This window comes from Caloenas nicobarica, chromosome 22, assembly GCF_036013445.1.
Source record: "Caloenas nicobarica isolate bCalNic1 chromosome 22, bCalNic1.hap1, whole genome shotgun sequence".
In the NCBI taxonomy this organism is placed as follows: domain Eukaryota; kingdom Metazoa; phylum Chordata; class Aves; order Columbiformes; family Columbidae; genus Caloenas; species Caloenas nicobarica.
The window spans coordinates 6,050,925-6,069,849 of record NC_088266.1 but is presented as its reverse complement, the minus strand read 5'-3'; the positions used below and the strand labels follow the sequence as shown (position 1 = coordinate 6,069,849).

General features: G+C 43.3%; 2 protein-coding genes across 3 annotated transcripts; one reads left to right on the top strand and one right to left on the bottom strand.

Moving 5' to 3' along the window:
- Positions 1–457: 457 nt before the first annotated feature.
- LOC135997434 (uncharacterized) lies at positions 458–8,400 on the bottom strand. The gene is made up of 9 exons (XM_065650022.1): positions 8,194–8,400; positions 7,860–7,932; positions 6,925–7,078; positions 5,762–5,907; positions 4,422–4,598; positions 3,960–4,073; positions 2,814–2,900; positions 1,539–1,686; positions 458–1,273 (listed from the first exon to the last, which is right to left on the bottom strand). Exons 1-9 carry the CDS (start codon positions 8,211–8,213, stop codon positions 1,242–1,244), a joined length of 951 nt encoding a protein of 316 aa, XP_065506094.1. The 5' UTR covers positions 8,214–8,400; the 3' UTR covers positions 458–1,241.
- Positions 8,401–8,579: 179 nt separating this feature from the next.
- Positions 8,580–18,779, top strand: SLC35E2B (solute carrier family 35 member E2B). Of its 2 annotated transcripts, none has more exons than XM_065649990.1 (9): positions 8,580–8,665; positions 12,345–12,875; positions 13,357–13,492; positions 14,349–14,476; positions 14,610–14,730; positions 15,067–15,120; positions 15,707–15,779; positions 16,142–16,287; positions 16,426–18,779. In XM_065649990.1, exons 2-9 carry the CDS (start codon positions 12,551–12,553, stop codon positions 16,670–16,672), a joined length of 1,230 nt encoding a protein of 409 aa, XP_065506062.1. In that variant the 5' UTR covers positions 8,580–8,665; positions 12,345–12,550; the 3' UTR covers positions 16,673–18,779. The 2 variants fall into 2 exon arrangements, with proteins under 2 accessions (XP_065506062.1, XP_065506063.1); XM_065649991.1 differs by lacking the exon at positions 8,580–8,665 and adding an exon at positions 10,860–11,028.
- The last annotated feature ends 146 nt before the right edge of the window (positions 18,780–18,925 follow it).

Genomic DNA, 18,925 nt, shown 5'->3' with positions numbered 1-18,925 from the left:
CAAGAGATTTGTTTCAGGCTTAGAAGACTAGGATGAGAAAAATAAAAAAAAATATAGACGTTTGGAGATCATCCTTGTAAACTTCCCTAGTAAGCTGCAATAAGCTATTTTAACTACTTTTTGCAGTGTACGAGCACCTGCAAGTTAAACATGTATCTAAAGAGGAACGTGACGGTGAAGTTCACAGCACGCGTGGATTGCAGTTCCATGCTGTTGGTATGAGAAATAATTATCCAAGGTTTAGATTGGATATTAGGAAAAACTTCCTGGAAAGGGCTGTCGGGCATTGGAAGAGGCTGCCCAGGGCACTGCTGGAGTCACCGTCCCTGGAGGGCTGGACAGACGGAGCTGAGGTTCTCAGGGACAGGGGGTAGCGCTGGACTTGGTTAACAGTTGGACTCAATCTTAAAGGTCTTTTCCAAACAAAATGATTCTATGATTCTATGTGCAAACCGTGGTTATACTTTATTAAAAAATAGCCAGTAGCTAAAGGGTTCCAATCAATAAAATACCAAACTTTTAAATTACAATATTAAGGGCTTATTGTAACAGTTACCCTTGCGTATGAGATGGCACACAGGTTAGATACACTGGAGGAAGGCAGGAGATTACATTGCGAAGTGTTCACGTGTAGCTGGGATTAAAAAAACAACCAACAATAAAATAATTGAAATATTCCAAAGTCGGAGGAGGAACAAGAGCCCTACTCATTGTGCTGGGGTTGAGCCATCCCACAGCTGTAGGATCAGGGAATACAGCTGTCACCAGAACAACGTTCAGCAACACATCTGAGCTGAGGAATGATGGTAGGGCAATCCAGTTCTAGACCGAGTAATAAAAGACGGGTGTGCAAATTACTTTGTGTATATCCAGAAAAACAGCATTTATATTAACAACATTCTCTACTCGCATGCATGTTGTGAACCTCCTGCAGTTACAAAGCAGTATCAGTAGAACAAGGACTGAAAGATGCATTGTCCTGTCAGCAAAACTCACTGAATTGAGAGGATTACTGTTAGTTTCCCAAGCGCACTTTGCCTTTTAAACCGTTACCAGCTGCACTGCTGTAGTTCCCTAGCACAACATGAACCAAGAAATGTATAGACGTTTTTCTGAGCAGCTTCCCCTGCTTCTGTGACACCGACCCATTATCTCACATCCTGGAAGCCACTACTTGATCAGAACTTCCCCAGCGACCATTTCACTCTGTAAGAGCTGCAGATAGAGCACAAGGGAAATGCTCAGGAGTCAATCCTTCCATAGGAAGAAAACACTGTGGGAAGAAAGAAAGATCAGTCAATGCCTGGAATGTCCTTCATGGAAAAAGAGGTTTGGGTAGTTGAAGATGAGTGGCTTTCTAGGTCCTTTCATTCTGTCTCTCTTAGTTATTATGAAGCAGTTACACAGCATGATAAAGAAGAAGAATGACATGTATACAGGAGATATTTTTTTCATACTGTTTTCCTGGCTACTTAATTGTGACTGTGATACAATAGGCTACAGCCTTCATAGTTCAGTTAATCTTTTTAAGTACTTACTTCTTTCTCTCAGCCCCTGTCCAAAGCTGCGGTAGACGTGAATCAGTGCCCAAAACAAAACAGATTTTATTGCAACAGAAATGCAAGAGCCAGTAATGAAAGCAGCTTCCAGAGTGTAAGAATTCCCTTTGCCCCACTCCCTTATCACCTGCAGGAAAATGGAGACATACAACAATGAACACCGAGCGCCACAACAACCTGAAGCCATAAAATGCAATCAACTGCTACATTTCTGAAAGCAGTCAGTAGATAGTAACTGGAGGAAAGAAACATGGCAACTTTTAAACTGCCTTACTGTCCTGATTATGTGACTCTCTGGCTGCACGCTGACTTGAGCCAAATGCATTATACCTTCTGGTTTTTGCCATGCAAAAATATGAGGAGACCAAGCTATTTTCAAGTTGTCATTTTACTCTTGTATCAGAAGCCACCACCTGCACTTTTCTTCCTAACTGCGATACCAAGAACGTTTAGCCACCCAAGACAGTGTGTGGTCCTTCTGTGTTTGCCAGATCAAACAGGCCTGTGAATAACTGGAAGAGCCTGATTTGGCTGCATACTTTAAAAAATAAAACCCCAAGGGTGTGGATGACCGCAGCCACTCGACTTTTATCAGTATCTGGAGACTACGTGAAGTATGAGAAACATGGGCTGCTATCAGCATTTGAGCCCTTCCCGTGACGAGCAATCTGCTTTGTGTTTCTTCTTCCTTACCTCCTTTCACATACGTATTGTGGGAGGTGTTGGGGTGCCCCAGTGATAAGTACTTCTATCACCATTATAATGCCAAAAAAATGCCTAACACTGGAGTTTGTTGGGCTTGCACTGTCTCTTGTTTTGGCTACATCAGGATCAACAGCTGGGGGTGCTGCCTAAGTTCTTTAAAATATCATGACTTGAGGCCCTGCAGATGGTCAAATGCTTTGGCACCACTTGAGACATCCTGTGAAGGAGGGGAGGCATTTGTGAGGAGCTGTGTATCTTGCACAGGGAGATTTTGTTGCATCTTTCCCTAATCATTCTGGACGCTGCCAGTTGCAGAGGCTTCCAGGGCCTCTCCCTCTAACTAATCGATTTAAGAGCAATTTGACATGGTTGATGTCTGAAAAGTTGATCCTGAAGAGGCAGGATGTAGCTGCTGCCCTCATTGATTCAAACAGGAGCTGCAATGATGGGGTACGCTCAGGAATGAGGCACCACATTTTGGATCTGGTAATGAGGAGGAGTCCCACAGTCTTGCTCCCCATTACCGAGGAAGTAAGTTGGATGAATTACCGTGTAAAGCAGGTAGATGAGATAAGCTACTTCAGGTACATTCAGACTCAGAAAAATCCACACTAGAGGTTTCAGTTCTTTTAAAATCTGTAAAATAAGGAGATACAGCTTTATAACTTGCTGCTATACTGTAAAGGCTCTATATAGTTGGTTTTTCAAAAGCATTTCGAGTGTGCACCTAAGCTGATGTACTTTTGGATATGTTCAGATTTTTTTCTAACAAATCAATGTTTCCATAGCTAACAGACTGAAAGCGCTCTGTGACTTTTTTCTCCACCTTTGTTTCTATTACAGAGAAGTCAAGTCACTGAGAACAAAAACGTGGGAGAAGCAAGAGGATTTAACTGTCAGAAAAACTTAATCTCACAATTAACCTTGGGACTTGGGAAAGAAGATGGACAGCAGGTAGGAACTTTGAGCAGCCCTGAACTGGAAGGGCAGGTCTGAGCAAACAAAAATAAAAAGAGCTGAGTCACTGGCAATGAAAACAGTGACTGTGCCAATGCTGGGATGAGATTTGATGCATCTAATCAACCGCAGGTTCCCCCCCAAACCAATACTGACCTTTCTGCAATGGTCAATATATGAACCTCCACAAAAGCATTAAGGGAATTGTCTCTCCCCTAAGGGAGTTTGTCTGTTCTCTGCCACCTCTACTGTTGTCTCTGTTTTCTGTGGTACAGCATAGTGCTCCTCTTAGGATAAGACCAAAAGGGAAGCAAGAGGAGGGGGAAAGAATTAGTAATTAATGAGAGAAAAGAGAGAAAATAAATCACGGAGACAGGAAAAATAAATCCACTAACGTAAATGAGAGAGTGTGTATCTAAACAGAAGAAAAATAATGAATAATCCCCTTGTGAAATGGCATGTGCATCAACCCAGAAATGAGGTGGCATGATGCTGAGCTGTGCTTTCAGGTACTGCAGTTACAGAAAGGAATGTGGAGGAGGCGTTTCCAAGTTTTCCGTTCCATGCTGCTTATGCTTTGTAGTGGGTTACGTATGTCTCCATACCCTTCTTACATAACAGCCTCACAGCAGGTGCAGGTTGTGAGAGCACCAGAGAAGACAATGAGAAATGTTTCTCTACTGCTGCATCATCTGCAGGAAGCAGATTGTGAAAAACTTGTCTGAGCTTCACACTTACTGCGATGATGCTAATGGTCACCTTCAGACAGGCCCAAACAACCCCCGTTGCTGAGATGATGTTATGGAGAAGGGTGATCTCGTGCAGGCTGATCAGCAGAACGCACAGGCAGAGCTGAAAGAGGCAAGGACTTGGTAAAATTTTTAGTTTGAGACCATACAGCCCACCAAAAAATATTTGATACAAACTCCCAGCAACACTAAGTTGGGCACAGGTCTAAAGGCTAAAATCTTTCCTCAAAAACTGGCAGACTGTATGAAACAGGACACAAGGACAGACGTACTTCCCTGTATGGGATATTAGCAACAACGGAGAACAGGGAAGGCAGTAAGATGTGTTCCACATGAAGCACAAGCTAATACAACGGTAAAGTGAGAAGGAAGGGCGGCACACAGAACTGCAGCCTTTTTTAAACACATCTTGGGTTCACTTCACTTACTCAAGGGGGAGAGAGTTCTGTACCTGTGCCTGAAGATCAAAGGTCAGCATGGAAAAGCAGAGGTTGACCATGAAGTACTGCGACTGCAGGCTCTCCAGAGCACCCCCCACACGAAAGGCCATCATGCTTTGACTCTGAATGAGGACGATGGCACAGATCACGTCGAAGGAGCCAACCAAGAGGATCAGGATGAAGCGGGCCTGGTGGGAAACAAATAAGGATGTGACTGGCCGTGTCAAAACAGGGAGTCTTTAACCTTCCATCTAACTGGAAATAAAAGAATAAAGGAGTAAGGAGAACCAGGCTGCCTAGTAACAGCATTTTAAATTAACCTTTGTACTCCCTGTAATATCGTGATGACTTTTAGCACAGTTTTGTTTGAGGCTTTATCGTGCAGTTTAAAAACACAGCTTTCTTTGGCACGGACTGGCTCTAACCTTCCGTATGGCATAAACCAACTGGTAAGAATCTTTCCATTGATTTCAGTGGGGACAGTGGGTTATCCTAATTGCTGTACTTAAATTTCAGAAAACCAGGCTCTACTTTGAGGTTCTTGTTTAATACATAAACTGCTGACTGGGATGCAGACCTTGAAATTATTTGCATCTCTTTGCCTGTTCCTTATTGACCTGAAAAAGCCCGTTTTCCGTAGATAAGTACATTTAACTCAATGTAAAATAGATATGTAAATTGAATAGGCAAATTGTGCTTTGCTGCATATTCCTAGCTTGGTTGCCATCTCTTCTAGTGAAGAATAGTTTCTGGATGACTTCACAGCAAGGAACCTCCTTCTCACATTTGCGATAAACGTGTGACCACGAAAAGGGACTTCTGAGCAGCATGGCAAGCGTAAGTTTAACTACCAATCTTAGTAACGCACGGAATACGATCCTTGGTTTACATTTTATTGTTATGAAATGCAAACAAGAGAATCTGGAATCCCCTAGCACATTGTATCCTTTTGTTTCCTTGCAGCTCTCTTTAAAAAGTGGGGCTAATGGCTCCGTCCTTGCACATAGACTTGAGATACCAGTTCTGTTCATAGGTTCAGATTTACATGGCTTTACGCCAGTCATTTTATAGACAGAAATCTGAAGCAGAGTAGGTGAAGTGAAGGATATCTTCTGTGGTAATTCTGTGTAAAGAATTTCTGTTACTTTCAGATGCTGCCACAAAGAAACCCACAGAATAGCTCAGAGAAACAGATTTGCAATTGTGGAGGTGCATTTTGTTATATTTAGTGGTAGGAATAATTCAGCCTGATTTTTCTCTGTGCCCTTATCACAGATGTCTTGCCTTTCTAAGATTTTTTCAAATCCAAGCTGTGGAGAAAAGCAAAGTTAATTAAAGCCAGGAGACTAACCAGGAGTTTTGGCTTTTGCTCAGTGGAGAGAACCGTGAAGTTGACGATGGAACGAAACATCACGAGCAAGATGGAAAGAACAAAGACGATGAGCTCCTGGCGATTCTCCTGCAGGATTCCTCTGGTCACGTAGTACACGCAGAACACTGGGAAGCAGAAGGAAAGGTGAGTTAGCAGGTGAACTCTGATTGCACACGCTGCAATTTTTCAATATGCTTGATCCAGATGGCAAAATGGAAGAATTAAGACCATGTAAGTTAGGCTGCTTGGTCAAGAACGTACCTTTATTTTGTTGTGCAAATTTTGAAATGCCCTACCCTGCAAACGGTAGTCCAGAAAAGAACTGGTTTGGGCAAGTTCTCAGTTACGTTTTTATAAGATATATCAAACCCACCACTCTTTAACACCACAGTTAGCTATCACCATTGAACTTTACAGATCTGTTTTGACAAAGCTTAAATAAGGAAAAGACGTTCATAAAAATAGGAATCGGTGCTTTGTTCTTACATAGGATGCTCCTGCAAACAGTAGTTAATTTTTACCATAGATAAAGTGACAATAGATTTCTTTTTCCAGAGAGCTACTTCCTGGATTCCACACAAATAACCTAGTTTTGCTAGGTTGGGACATGGGGACAAAGTGTCACACAAGTTTTCAAAGTAACGTAATAACTTCAGTCTCTCTAAACAAACCTAGTGAATGAACTTCCTTTTTCACTTTTATTAGCAGCCAAATTACAAAGTGAAGCATGCAATTTTTTTTGCACGCTTATGACCTTGGGAAGACCTGGAAGATTTAAGACAGTATTTCCTTGTTTTGCAAATTCAGCTGCTAAATCAGAAGTGGTCTGTAAAAATAATTTAAAACCAAGTTTTTTTGTAAGCGTTAAGACTTTTGCAGAGATAGCATATGCACATTTCTGAAAAAATTCACACTATTCACACATTAATGTGTTCTGGATGACACCACATCTATTACTGATCCTTTCCCTAAAATACTACTGGAAAAGCAACAATGGCAATAGCATCCAGCTCGTTAGTGCTAAACTAGAAGATTCTAGATGTTATATACCAGGTGAAATGGAGTAAATAAGAAACTTAAGTGCTTAATTACTACTTTAGGAAAAAAAAAATGTTTTAAAATACAGATGGTATGTTTCTTACCGACTCCAATTAACTGAATAAGAGAAACAGTGAAATCTTCCTCAGTCTGTCGAACAAGTGTCTCTATGGTGAGCCCTATGACACTCAGCAGAGACAAAATAGTGACGCAGAAGTAGATCTTCACGGGAAATGATAGCTCTGAACAAGGCTTTATCTGCAAAGGAAGAAAAGTTTTAAACACGTAACGCAGCACAAACTAGTCGCTGTTCCTAAGAAACGCAATAGGCAAAGCGACACAGTGCAGGGTTTGCCTTGGAAGAGAAACTCTCTGCAACTTGATTGAAACTCCAAAACTGTAGAGGAATGGAGAACTCTAACTTTATTTCATGATTAATCTCAGCCTAGATTGTTCTGTTTTATACCTACAGGCTGCTTTCTGCTTTTCTCAGTGCCCTACAAGGGCCAGGGTGTTATTAATTTCATCTGCTGAAATTAAGATTGCTGTTGTGATAGGTGACGCGGGCATTGGCGATGTTCAGCAAGTAACTTTTTCCCAGGACCCCATATCAAGATTTGTAATTTTAGAAAATTGTAAAGGAAGGTTCATGCTTCTGATCAACATGCAATGGATTTGAGTGATGTTTTTTTTCTTTCTTTCTTTTTTCCCGTTCATCCCAGGCAGCCTGAATCGTGGAGATAAACCGCACCGCGGTAGGAAAAAACACAAACCCACTTCACTTTCCTGTGATGTTGGCAGAAAGGGGGAAAAAAAAAAGAAAAAAGGTTCCTGAAGAGGCAGATGGAGGCAGAGAGTCACCTGCAGGTAGGGCCGAGCTTACCCACAGCTTTTGGTGTTAATAACGGGGACTGGTAACGTTACTCGCCAGTTCTGTGTTATGACAGATGATGAATTACATATTTGAAAACACACTTTTAGTTAAGAAAAACCCACGGGGCTCCCGGGGTGGGGAGGCGTCGTTGTGGGGGGTACTCACGGGGCCGCAGGGCGTGGGGATGAGCTGCCGGTGCCGGGGGGTGAGGTTGGGCAGCGGGGGGGCTGCGGCGCCGCTGCAGGGGGAGAAAACGGGGGAGAAAACGGGAGAAAACGGGGGAAAACGGGGGAACCGTCACCGGCTGCGCCCCGGGATCGGGCCCAGCACCGCCCGCCCGGGCGGTACCAACCAGGGCGCGGGCGCGGGGGAGCCGCCCAAGCCCCGCCCCTCCCCAGCCCACGCCCCCCCGAGGAACGCGGCGGGGGAGCGCAGGGGGCCACCCCCGCTCGGCGCTTGGTTCCGCCCGCCCTGCCCGCCGGCGCGTTCCCGCCTCTACCTGTGCTCCGCGCCCTCCATGGCCGCTCCGCCGCCGTCCCCGCCGCTAACGGTAACGGCACCTACATGGCTGCGGCGGCTTCGGGGCAGCGCCCGCACTTCCGGGGCAGAGCGGGACGTCACTTCCCAACCCCGGGCGGGAGGTGCCCCCGAGGGCGGCGGGGCCGCCGCGCCGCCTCCCGCCGCCCGCCCCGCGTTTCTCTGTGCAGCGGCCTGCCGCTGGCCGCCCGCCGGGACAGGGACACGAGCGGGGCGCGGGCCCCTCCCCGCGGAGGCCCCGCCGAGCGGCCGCCCGGGGGCTGTCGCCTGGGCCGCGCTGGTTCCCCGGGCGGCTCCTGCCCAGCCGCCCCGGGGCGGTGCGCGGGCCGGCCCCGCCTCCCCTGCCGCGCTCGGCGGCTCCGCTCCGGGAAGGGGCGGTCGGAGCCCCGAGGGCCGCAGCCCGAGGAGCCGGAGCCCGGTGTGAGCGGACCCAGGTGCGGGCCGGGGGCGCTGAGCGGCGCTCGGGCGGCTGGTGGAGGGGCGGCTGCAGGTGCTGGCTCAGCTGCGGCCGTGCCGGGGGTGGGAGAGCTCTGTGGTACCTCCTGCTGCGAACACGGTGCTCCCGAAACGTTCTGGAGCCGGGGCGGACAGGCCGTGGGGCAGCCCCGCTGCCCTGCGCAATCCGTGGGGAGGAGGCAGCTCCGGAGACACGTCCCGCGTTCGGATGCTCGGTCAGGTCTGGATCCGCATCCCGCGTTCAGATGCTGGGTCAGGTCTGCAGCCGCATCCTGCATTCGGATGCTCAGTCAGGTCTGCAGCCGCATCCCGCGTTCGGATGCTTGCTCAGCTCTGGATCTGCATCCCGCGTTCGGATGCTCGCTCAGGTCTGCAGCCGCATCCCGCGTTCGGATGCTCGCTCAGGTCTGCAGCCGCATCCCGCGTTCGGATGCTCGCTCAGGTCTGCAGCCGCATCCCGCGTTCGGATGCTCGCTCAGGTCTGCAGCCGCATCCCGCGTTCGGATGCTCGCTCAGGTCTGCAGCCGCATCCCGCGTTCGGATGCTTGCTCAGCTCTGGATCTGCATCCCATGTTCGGATGCTCGCTCAGGTCTGCAGCCGCATCCCGCGTTCGGATGCTCAGTCAGGTCTGGATCCGCGTCCTGCGTTCGGATGCTCGGTCAGGTCTGCATCCGCGTCCTACGTTCGGATGCTCGCTCAGCTCTGGATCCGTGTCCCGCGTTCGGATGCTCGCTCAGCTCTGGATCCGCGTCCTGCGTTCAGATGCTTGCTGAGCTCTGGATCCACATCCCATGTTCGGATGCTTGCTGAGCTCTGGATCCACATCCCATATTCGGATGCTTGCTGAGCTCTGGATCCACATCCCATGTTCGGATGCTTGCTGAGCTCTGGATCCACATCCCATGTTCGGATGCTTGCTGAGCTCTGGATCCACATCCCATATTCGGATGCTTGCTGAGCTCTGGATCCACATCCCATGTTCGGATGCTCGCTCAGCTCCGAGATGCTACAGGGCCTGCGGAAACATGTGCTTGGTTGGCCTGGTAGCTGATTCTGAATGAGACAAGGGAAGGTCTTAGGGCTGGGTGACTAGAAAATGCAGCTGAAGCGCAAGAAAGTGCTGGGCTATTTCAGTCTTAGCATCTCTCTATGGGAGATGTCAATAGTTTTGTGATTGTATTTGCGGTCTGTGTTTATAAACATCTTGGATGCCCTTGTTATCATTTAGCAAAACAGTGTTTATATTTACAGCTGGCTTGGGAAGCTGAATTCTGTGGTTAGTTGTGTTGGCAGCAATGTTTGGATGACCTGTGTTGCGTAATATTATGGTAGATTAAGAGATCACACACACCAAGCCTGTTTTTTCGCTATTGGATTTCTCTCGTAACTTTTTTGAGCTTTTATTTTTTTTGTGTGAGGTGTAAAGCTGATCTTATCAAGTTCTCTGTGGATATTGTCAAAAGCAAGTATCTGGTTTTATATACAGGTACTAAGAAGTGGTCAGAAAAACTGCAGCAATGGCTTTTTGCCTTCGCTGTTATATGGCGCTCATTCCAAAGTCCAGAGCGCTTCAGTTTAGACAAACAAATGCAATAAGAAACTGCCAGTGTCATACGTGGAATGGCAGTTGTCAGAATCTGCTGTAGCTGTTTAAGAAATACTTAGAGCTTCTGACCAAAAGCCGTCAGAGTATCCTCCCTTTTATCCTTTTGACTTCAGTGAGGAATGTTGTAGTTTTTTTGGAGAATGTTTCTTATGAAACAACTAATGCAAAAATGCAGGGGGTGTGTTCTTGTTAACTTATGTTGCTTCTGCATTTTTTTTTTTGCAAAACTTGGTGTTTCTTTTTTTCTGAGACCTGTATGTAGAAAATAATCCATGTAGACAAACTGCTTTTGAGGTTAAACCGTATGAGTGTGAAATAAGTGTAGGTGATGTCTATGGATTAAGAGTAGGTGGTGTGTGCTGGTCCTGGTGTGGATTAAGAGTCACCTCTTCCCAGCAGCCTTAAAATTTCAGGGGGGAGCAGTTTCCTGGGTTTGATCTATTGCATGTCCACAAAAATGTGTTGTAGTTGGAGTGAAGGGGGTTACAAGTAGTTAAAAGTTGAAGAAGATGCAAGGAAGAGTGTAAACGGCGCCGTGTGCTGTTTGTTCTTTTGAGCTGGGAGACTGAACGTTTGTGTGTGATCCAAAAGAAACAGTCGAGCAACCGCTGCCACGTTTTCATCTATTGGTAAACATCAGTGTGGGTGGGTCTGGAGGGAGGAAGACACAATGAGTTCCAGATGGAGAGCCCTTCCAGCCCAGTTCAGGCTTCCCAGTTGATTTAAGACAGCAGGTCAGTAATTTAGGGGAGCAGTTTTGTTCTTATTTGCTGTTCTGCTTCCTGCCATGTGTGGAACCTGTGATATCAAATACGGTGTCGCAGTGCTGCTGAGCGTGGGAGCTTCGTTGCGCTTAATTGCTTTTGGTTCTGATCGGGTAGTATAAACAGAAAAAGTAGTAACAAAAGTTATGATAAAGAACCCTTTTGAATGTAGAGGAGTATTTTTTTTAAGACTTGCAAAAGGAGGAGGAGTCAAGAATCCATTTTTCTTAACAAATTCTTGTCTATCCAGCAAATGGGATTCTGGATAAAAATGTGATTTCCCCTGGTGTTTGTTCATTGAGGAGCAGAAGAGGTCCTGTCCGTCATTTCATTCTCATCTGATTCATCATTTTCTTTTGCTCATAAAACATAGGTTGCAGAATAGAAAGTGATAAATCCAATAGTGGGTTTTAATGTTGCAGATAAGCTGCTCAGGTGCAATTTGCTTCTTTCTTAATACAGACTTTGTTAGCATTTATGATGCTAACTAACATTGCAGAACTTGAGAAGGATAAAGGTCACCATGTGTTTTTGTAATTCTTTGTACTCTTGTACTGTAACTTGCCACATCTCTTGTAATTTGTAAAAGGAGAAAGCTCTACTTGGAAACAGTTTAATGCCTTTTTTCTGACAGTTCTTTTAAAACAGCTTTAAGAATTGTTGCAAGCGCTAATCTTGAATTACAAGCCATAACAGCACTGCATGGCAAAATAAGTAATGTTGCATTATTTACAAGTACTTAAATAGAGCTCTTGGACATATTTTCCTATTTAGTTCACCTGGATCTCATAATTACCAGGATAACGTGTTTGTGATTATTGGGAGTTACAGTCCCTGATTGCTCACTTGGACTCCAGCTGATAACAGGTTAATTAGTACTGAGGGTACAGACTCCTGCCCAGATTTTGTGGGTTGCGAAGGTTTTTCTGTTGAGTGGTTATAAGACCTTAGACTGAGATCAAAGAAAATGTGGAATCCTGAAGGGGCGTTAATTAGACTTGAAAAGGCTGTGTTGCCATGCTTTAGAGGAGAAAAACTTAAAAACACTTGAAGTCTTTTGTGTGTGTGGCTATTTTAGAATTAAGAAGTCTCCGTTATCTAAATTCTTAGTCCTTAATCTTGGTATCGTGATAATTAGTGCAAAATCCAGTCTGAAGGACAAGGTACAGAAGTCTCTTAATCTTTCATGAACTGCAGGTGAAAGGTGGTATCTTTGCTGCATGTGGGATTTAAAATGTCATTAAGTTCAAAACTACATGCTTTTTTCCTTCTGTTTTCATTCTTAGGGAGAAAAAAGATGGAATAGAACACGTGAAGAAGCATGAGAAGTTTCTTTTTATGCAAGATGTTATTTGGAGGACCAAGGAGACTTTTTCGGGCCATGGGAGATGAAAGACCAATCACATGATATTTTTGTTTCTTTGAAGTGCTGTTCTGTGCTAAGTCAATGCTGGTTTGTATTAAGGACAAATCTTAATTTCTGAATGTCAGCATGTCGACTGTGACAAGCGCTCAGACACCGGAGGAGCCTGATCCTCCCACCCTTGAAGAAAAGCCGAAGGAAAAATCACTATTTCATTTCAGTTCACTCTTTGCTAACAGGAGCGAAAAATTTGTGATTGCGAGGAGTGACAGTGTACCAGAGGAGAACGTTCTGAAGATAACGATCACGGAGACTACGGTCATCGAGTCGGACCTGGGCATCTGGAATTCACATGCTCTCATCTACCTCACTTTGTGGTTTTTCTTCAGCTTTTGCACGCTTTTTCTTAACAAATACATTCTTTCTTTATTGGAGGGAGAGCCCAGCATGCTCGGTAACCCTACCTTTCTTTTACACTTTAATTCCAGAGAGATATTTGACAATGCCAGATCCTCCTATATAAAGTTGAGGGACAAAGTGGTTCAGCTGAAGTGAAAAAGACCTAGTTAGGAGATGTGGGGTGGATTTGGGGCTGGGAACTCAGGAGTTGTGATCTTGGCCTGTAAAGGGGCTTCTGACACTGTCCTTTGCTCCTCTCACTGAAGTGTGGTGTTGGTATGAAACTTGGTTCACAGGGGAGATGTAAGATAGTGTTTGAGAACAAAGAGCTGGAAAGAAAAATGGGTTTTTTGTTTGTTTTCTGTGTTGGAGGGTATTGTGGCTTTTGTGAGAATTTATAAAATTAGCAGTAATTGCCATGTTTCTTAACTGTTAAAAGTGCTACATGTAAGTTTAAGAAATTCTCTTATGTTGCTTGATTTGTTATGTTCCCATCATCATCTGATTTTTTTTTTTCCCCTCTCATCTTTCTTCAGGTGCTGTTCAAATGCTTTCAACCACCTTCATTGGCTGTATAAAAATGTTCGTTCCATGCTGCTTGTATCAACACAAACCACGCATCTCTTATCCACCCAATTTCATCATGATAATGCTGTTTGTTGGATTAATGAGGTAAATGGTTAAATATTTCCTAGAGATCTATCTGGTTGCTTCGTTGCGTTCTTCTGAATAGAATCTGGATTTTCATGGTTCTTTTCCTTTTCATTCTTGATTGGAAAGTGTTTGGAGTGTTCACCTTCCCACCCTCCAAAAAATCCCAGGATAATTTTATTTTTATTTGCTATTGCTAAATGCTATGTTCCTTTTTTCCAGATGTCATTTTTTTTTGCTAGCTTGGCTTCCCATCACATTTAGCTGCTTTCAGAACACGCTTCTCTTTCCATTTACTTTCTTCCTGTTCTCTTTTGAGGATGATGTTTGTTTGCTGTCCTAGTATTTATTGTGCTGCTGTTTTGTTCCCTCACCTTTTCCAGCAGTTTGCCTCCAAAGTGATACAGGCTATTAATATTTATCTTTTAAAAAGTAAATGTTTGCGGCGTGCTGGGATAGTATCAGTTTGTGGTCTAGTAGAGAATAAGAATATATGATTTGGTTTCCTCCACACTGCAAAACTGATAAAAGATAACAGGATTTAAATTAATCCAGAGGAGCTTTATCATAATAACTGTGCTGCCCTGTTGTTTAATTTTGTGGTTTAATGTATGGTAAATATGTACTGTATCTAATTTACACTAAAGATAAAATTTCCTTGTTCAATTACTGTTTGTTAGCAGAGCTGTATAAACTTTTAACTGAGCCTGTTGGAAACTGCTGAGGAGCAGCCATGTGCAGCTGATCGGTTACTGCAGCTCAAATTCATAAACCCGGAGAAACTATAATGCAATTCTTTTTTATGCTAGGTGTCTAAGAGTAGCTCTTACAGCATTATTTTATTTTCTGCTTAATTTCATGTGTTCTTCTCTTACAGATTTGCAACGGTAGTCTTGGGTCTTGTCAGCTTGAAAAATGTGGCAGTTTCATTTGCAGAAACTGTTAAAAGCTCTGCACCTATTTTTACTGTTATCATGTCTCGGATGATATTAGGGGAATATACTGGTAAGTACTTCACTGGTGAGCTGGCATTTTTTTTCTGAATTTTTTTCTGGTTTGGATATCATACTGTCAGTTGGCCATGGACGAGGAAGTGCAGTAATTAAACTCAGATGTAAATTTTTCTTTTAAATTGCAGGATTGTTGGTTAATCTCTCTCTCATCCCTGTTATGGGTGGACTAGCTCTGTGTACAGCTACTGAAATCAGTTTCAACATTCTAGGGTTCTCGGCAGCTTTATCTACTAATATCATGGACTGGTAAGGCATAACAATAGCTTTATATGTAGAATAAAGGAATTTTGTTTATTGGTAGATTGAAGAAAATTGTTGGTTTTGTATGTTATATTTAAATGTTGGTATTTAAAATTTATTTTTAACAGAAGATATAGTTTTCTCTGTATATCTGCTAGCATTCATGAGTTTAAAAAATAGTACAACTCCATTAATCTAAAGGAGTTAGACCCAACTCCTTTCTGTAGTGGTGTAAACTGTAAGAAAACATATCTAAGGCAAACAGCTGTCTATGTCATGGATTGATTTATTTGTCATAACTAGAATACAGCTAAATTGCGTTGTGGTTTTTTTTTTTTCTAGTTTGCAAAATGTCTTTTCCAAAAAACTACTCAGTGGAGATAAATACAGATTTTCGTAAGTATTAAAAATAAAGATATCATATAGTTTTGATAATATTGCACCATTTTTTCCCGCTCAGACTGTTCACAGAGAGCTTTAACCTAAATCATTTTATCAGGGAAAGAAAACTCCTCTGTGCTCAGATCCTGCTGTGGCAGCTCAGTCTCACAGTCCGCTAGAACTCTCAGTATGCCCCAAATGAGTCATCTTTTCACAGAATAAGTCCATATTCTGCAATCATAAAACATCCCTTGATGTTACTAGACATGCAGAAACGAACTTCAGAACTTGCTCGATTTTTAACTATGAAACACGAGCCAGGCGCAAAATCTCGTGGTAAAATATACCTGTAGCTTTATGTATGTATTTTACCACAGGATAAAATGCAAGTTTGGGTCTTGAAAACGTGTGCCTGTTATCTTCAGCGCCCCCCAGCCAGCACACAGAGCAGAACTGTCTTCACCAGAGATTGCTGAATTTGCTGCCCCCAAAGCTTGGCAGACAGCTTCCATCTGTAGATAGAATAATGGTGCAGCTTTCTTCAGCTCTAAGAATGAGGAAGCTTTGAATCATTTTAATCAGTGTTTTTTCTCCTTTGTAGAGCCCCAGAGCTTCAGTTCTACACGAGTGCTGCTGCAGTGGTTATGCTGATTCCAGCTTGGATATTTTTCATGGTAATTTGAGCTCACTAACGCTGATTTATGTTTTCTTTTTGACTTGCGAGCAGAATGTGCAACTAAGGTTAATCTTAAATTTTACTCTTCATTTTTAAAATCACCCTGAAATGCATTTCATCTTATATTTACAAGAGATCGGTGGGAGGTAAAAAAGAGAGAATTTTCAAAGAAATAATTCAATATAGACATGAGTTGACAAGTGACCCAGAAAGTCCTGTATGTTTTAAGTTTTGTTTTGCTGAAGTTTAAATGTAAAACTATATCTGCTTATAATAATAATAATAATGAGATGGGTGGGATATCGCTTTTAGATTTTGTTATAAACTAAGCTCTTAAAGTTCTTTTTTGTTGTTGTTTAGGATGTGCCTGTGATTGGGAAAAGTGGGAGGAGCTTCAGCTACAACCAAGATGTTGTTGTACTTCTCTTAATAGATGGAGTCTTGTTCCACCTACAGAGTGTTACGGCCTATGCCTTGATGGGAAAAATTTCTCCTGTGACTTTCAGGTAAAACTGTATTTTCACATCAAGAACACTGTTTTATTTTAGTTTTTTCTTGCTCAGTATTTCTGCTCCTCTAAAGCAGGGTTGTGTGTGGGACATGGGAAATCTTTCTTTGGCCTTAAGTTTTCTATTCCTTTCCAGTGTTGCCAGTACTGTGAAGCATGCGCTGTCGATCTGGCTCAGTATTATCGTTTTTGGTAACAAAATCACCAGCCTCTCGGCCATCGGGACCGTTCTGGTGACGATCGGAGTTCTGCTGTATAACAAGGCGAAGCAGCATCAACAAGAGACTATTCAGAGCCTGGCAGCTGCGGCCCCGCAGTCTGCACAGGGTACAACTGAAGATACTGAGCCACTAATTGCCAAGGATTTGAAACCATATGATTAATACTGCCGTTTATTCTTCCAACCCTGTGGAACTCAAAGGAACTCTTCCCGAAAGTGGTTCTTTTGCAACTGTTGATGCTGCTTTTGTTCCTTTGAGCTCATGGCAGGTCAAGCCTGGGACACGAAGCAGAGAGGAGACGATGGGAAGAATCCAGTGAGCCTGGGAAAACCAATATACCAGAGGACCAAGTGTCATATAACGTGGTAAACGTTGGCTTTATTGTCTTGTCTTAACTGCAAATAACACACAAGCCTAAACTGGAGAAAGAACTTGAGTGTCTTGTGGGAAAACAATTCCTTTCTCCCTACCCATGGAAATAATGTGAAAACGTGGCCCCGTCACTACGTTGTGTGCCCGCAGTGGAATGAAATTGGTGCAAAACCAAAATTCCTGGTGGTTCGTTACTTGGCGCTGCCTCCATCCTTCATCCTGTGTGTGCGTTGTCGACCTGGAAGAAGGAAACCCCCTCCCAACAAATGACTTATTTTGAATACATTTAGTTGAAGTAAACTATGGAAACGAGTCCATGCCCCAAAGCAGCGATGAGCAGCTCTTTCTGACTACAAAGCCAGGAATGAAAAGTGATTTTTCTAATAAAATTTAACATGGAAATATTACATCCTGGTTGCGTATTGACAAGACTGAAATGCAAGTATACACACGTATACATACACTGTATAAATGGATTGTTGAATTAAATATTTGCAGTTGCTTCAAGGTAAAAAGCACTGAAAAATTTTGGTGATAAAGGCAGCAGGATCTCTGTATTTCTATGGGAAACCATTTTCATTTCTTGCATTTTGTTATATATTTTTGTTATGAGGAAATAAATCAATTTTTTTTGGTATTATTTCTAAGAGTGCAACAAAATACTGCCTTTTAGAAACTCAGGGTTATAATTCTGACCTATGTACAAAGTCTCTCTATCATTTCTGATATGTAAAGAATCTTGGAGGTACCTGTGACACAGATGGAAGAGAGGTCACTAAAGGGAGGAATATTAACCATAAACTGAGGCTAATCTTTATTTCTGCCGTCTTTAGGAAATTGTTTTGTTGGGTTTTTTTTAAGTCCGTTTTGTGGTAGATCAAAGATTAAAAGTATTAGTAATTAGTGTTGGCAAAAAACCACGTGTAGCCACAAAAATATTCAAACGGACTTTTTGGTAACAAATTAACAGTTGAAATGAGCTGACTTTTAATAATTGCCACTATTCAGAAAGATTGTAGCATGGCATTAGAAGCATGGATAAAGTGGTGTTTGTGGTGCAAATAATGTGGGATAGAAGTTACTTGTGGAATTCCTGTAAGATTTAAGCTCGTGCTTACACTTCACCGTGTGAGGTATTGTGTTGGCTCTGGTGAACTGTTCCTGCACAGAGCAAAAATGTGTGATCTGAGACTGTCTTGGGAACACCTGTTTAAATATTGCGTGCGTGTTTTGTCTTGCGCTGACTACAGGTTACATTCCTGTACACGACCGGTTGTCTGGGACGTATTCACTGAAAATTGGAGCGGGAGGAAAATGTCAATTTTTTTCATCATTGTATATGTGATGTCTGGGGGGTTTTTTTGTTTCTTTGTACTCCTGTCGTTTTTACAAAAGCTGTGGACTAGGTGGAGCTCTGTGGATTTTTGTGGTTTTTTTGTTTGAGAGGTTTTATTGTTTTGTTTTTGGTATTTTGGGAGTTGTGCTTTCAAAAATCTCACTGTATTTGGCAGGAAAAAAAGTCTGGTTTGCATCATATTTTTCTACTCTTGTTGGAAGACAGAAATAAAAGAGGCTTTCTGGTCGCCTGGCTCCGACCTTGTGTAGACTGAGCTTCATTTGAAAAGCCAGCAGGCTCTTTGTCTTTCACGTTTGTGAACCAAACGGCGGGGAGTGGTTTTGTAATTCCTAACACACGTGGAAACCTATCAGTGGCTGCTTTACCCCAATACTAATCCCATTTTACCAGGGGGTTGTTTTCGGTGTTGAGCTGATGTACTTTTCTATGTGGTCATTATTTTGATCAGATTAAACAAACCAACCCCTTCACTGTCCGTTTGCAAGACCTTTTCTTCCTCCTGTCCCCCTGTTTCTCTGCCCTCGTCCCTGTTGGGTGGAAAGAACCGTTTTGTTCCATGTTGAGGATTCATCAGTTACAGCCCCGGTGGCTTTGTCTGGTTCCTTCTGGAAAGTTCTCTCCTGAAACGCCTCAAGATGTGAATTCCTGAAGTGTCATAAGACTTGCGAATGCGTCACCTGCTGCAG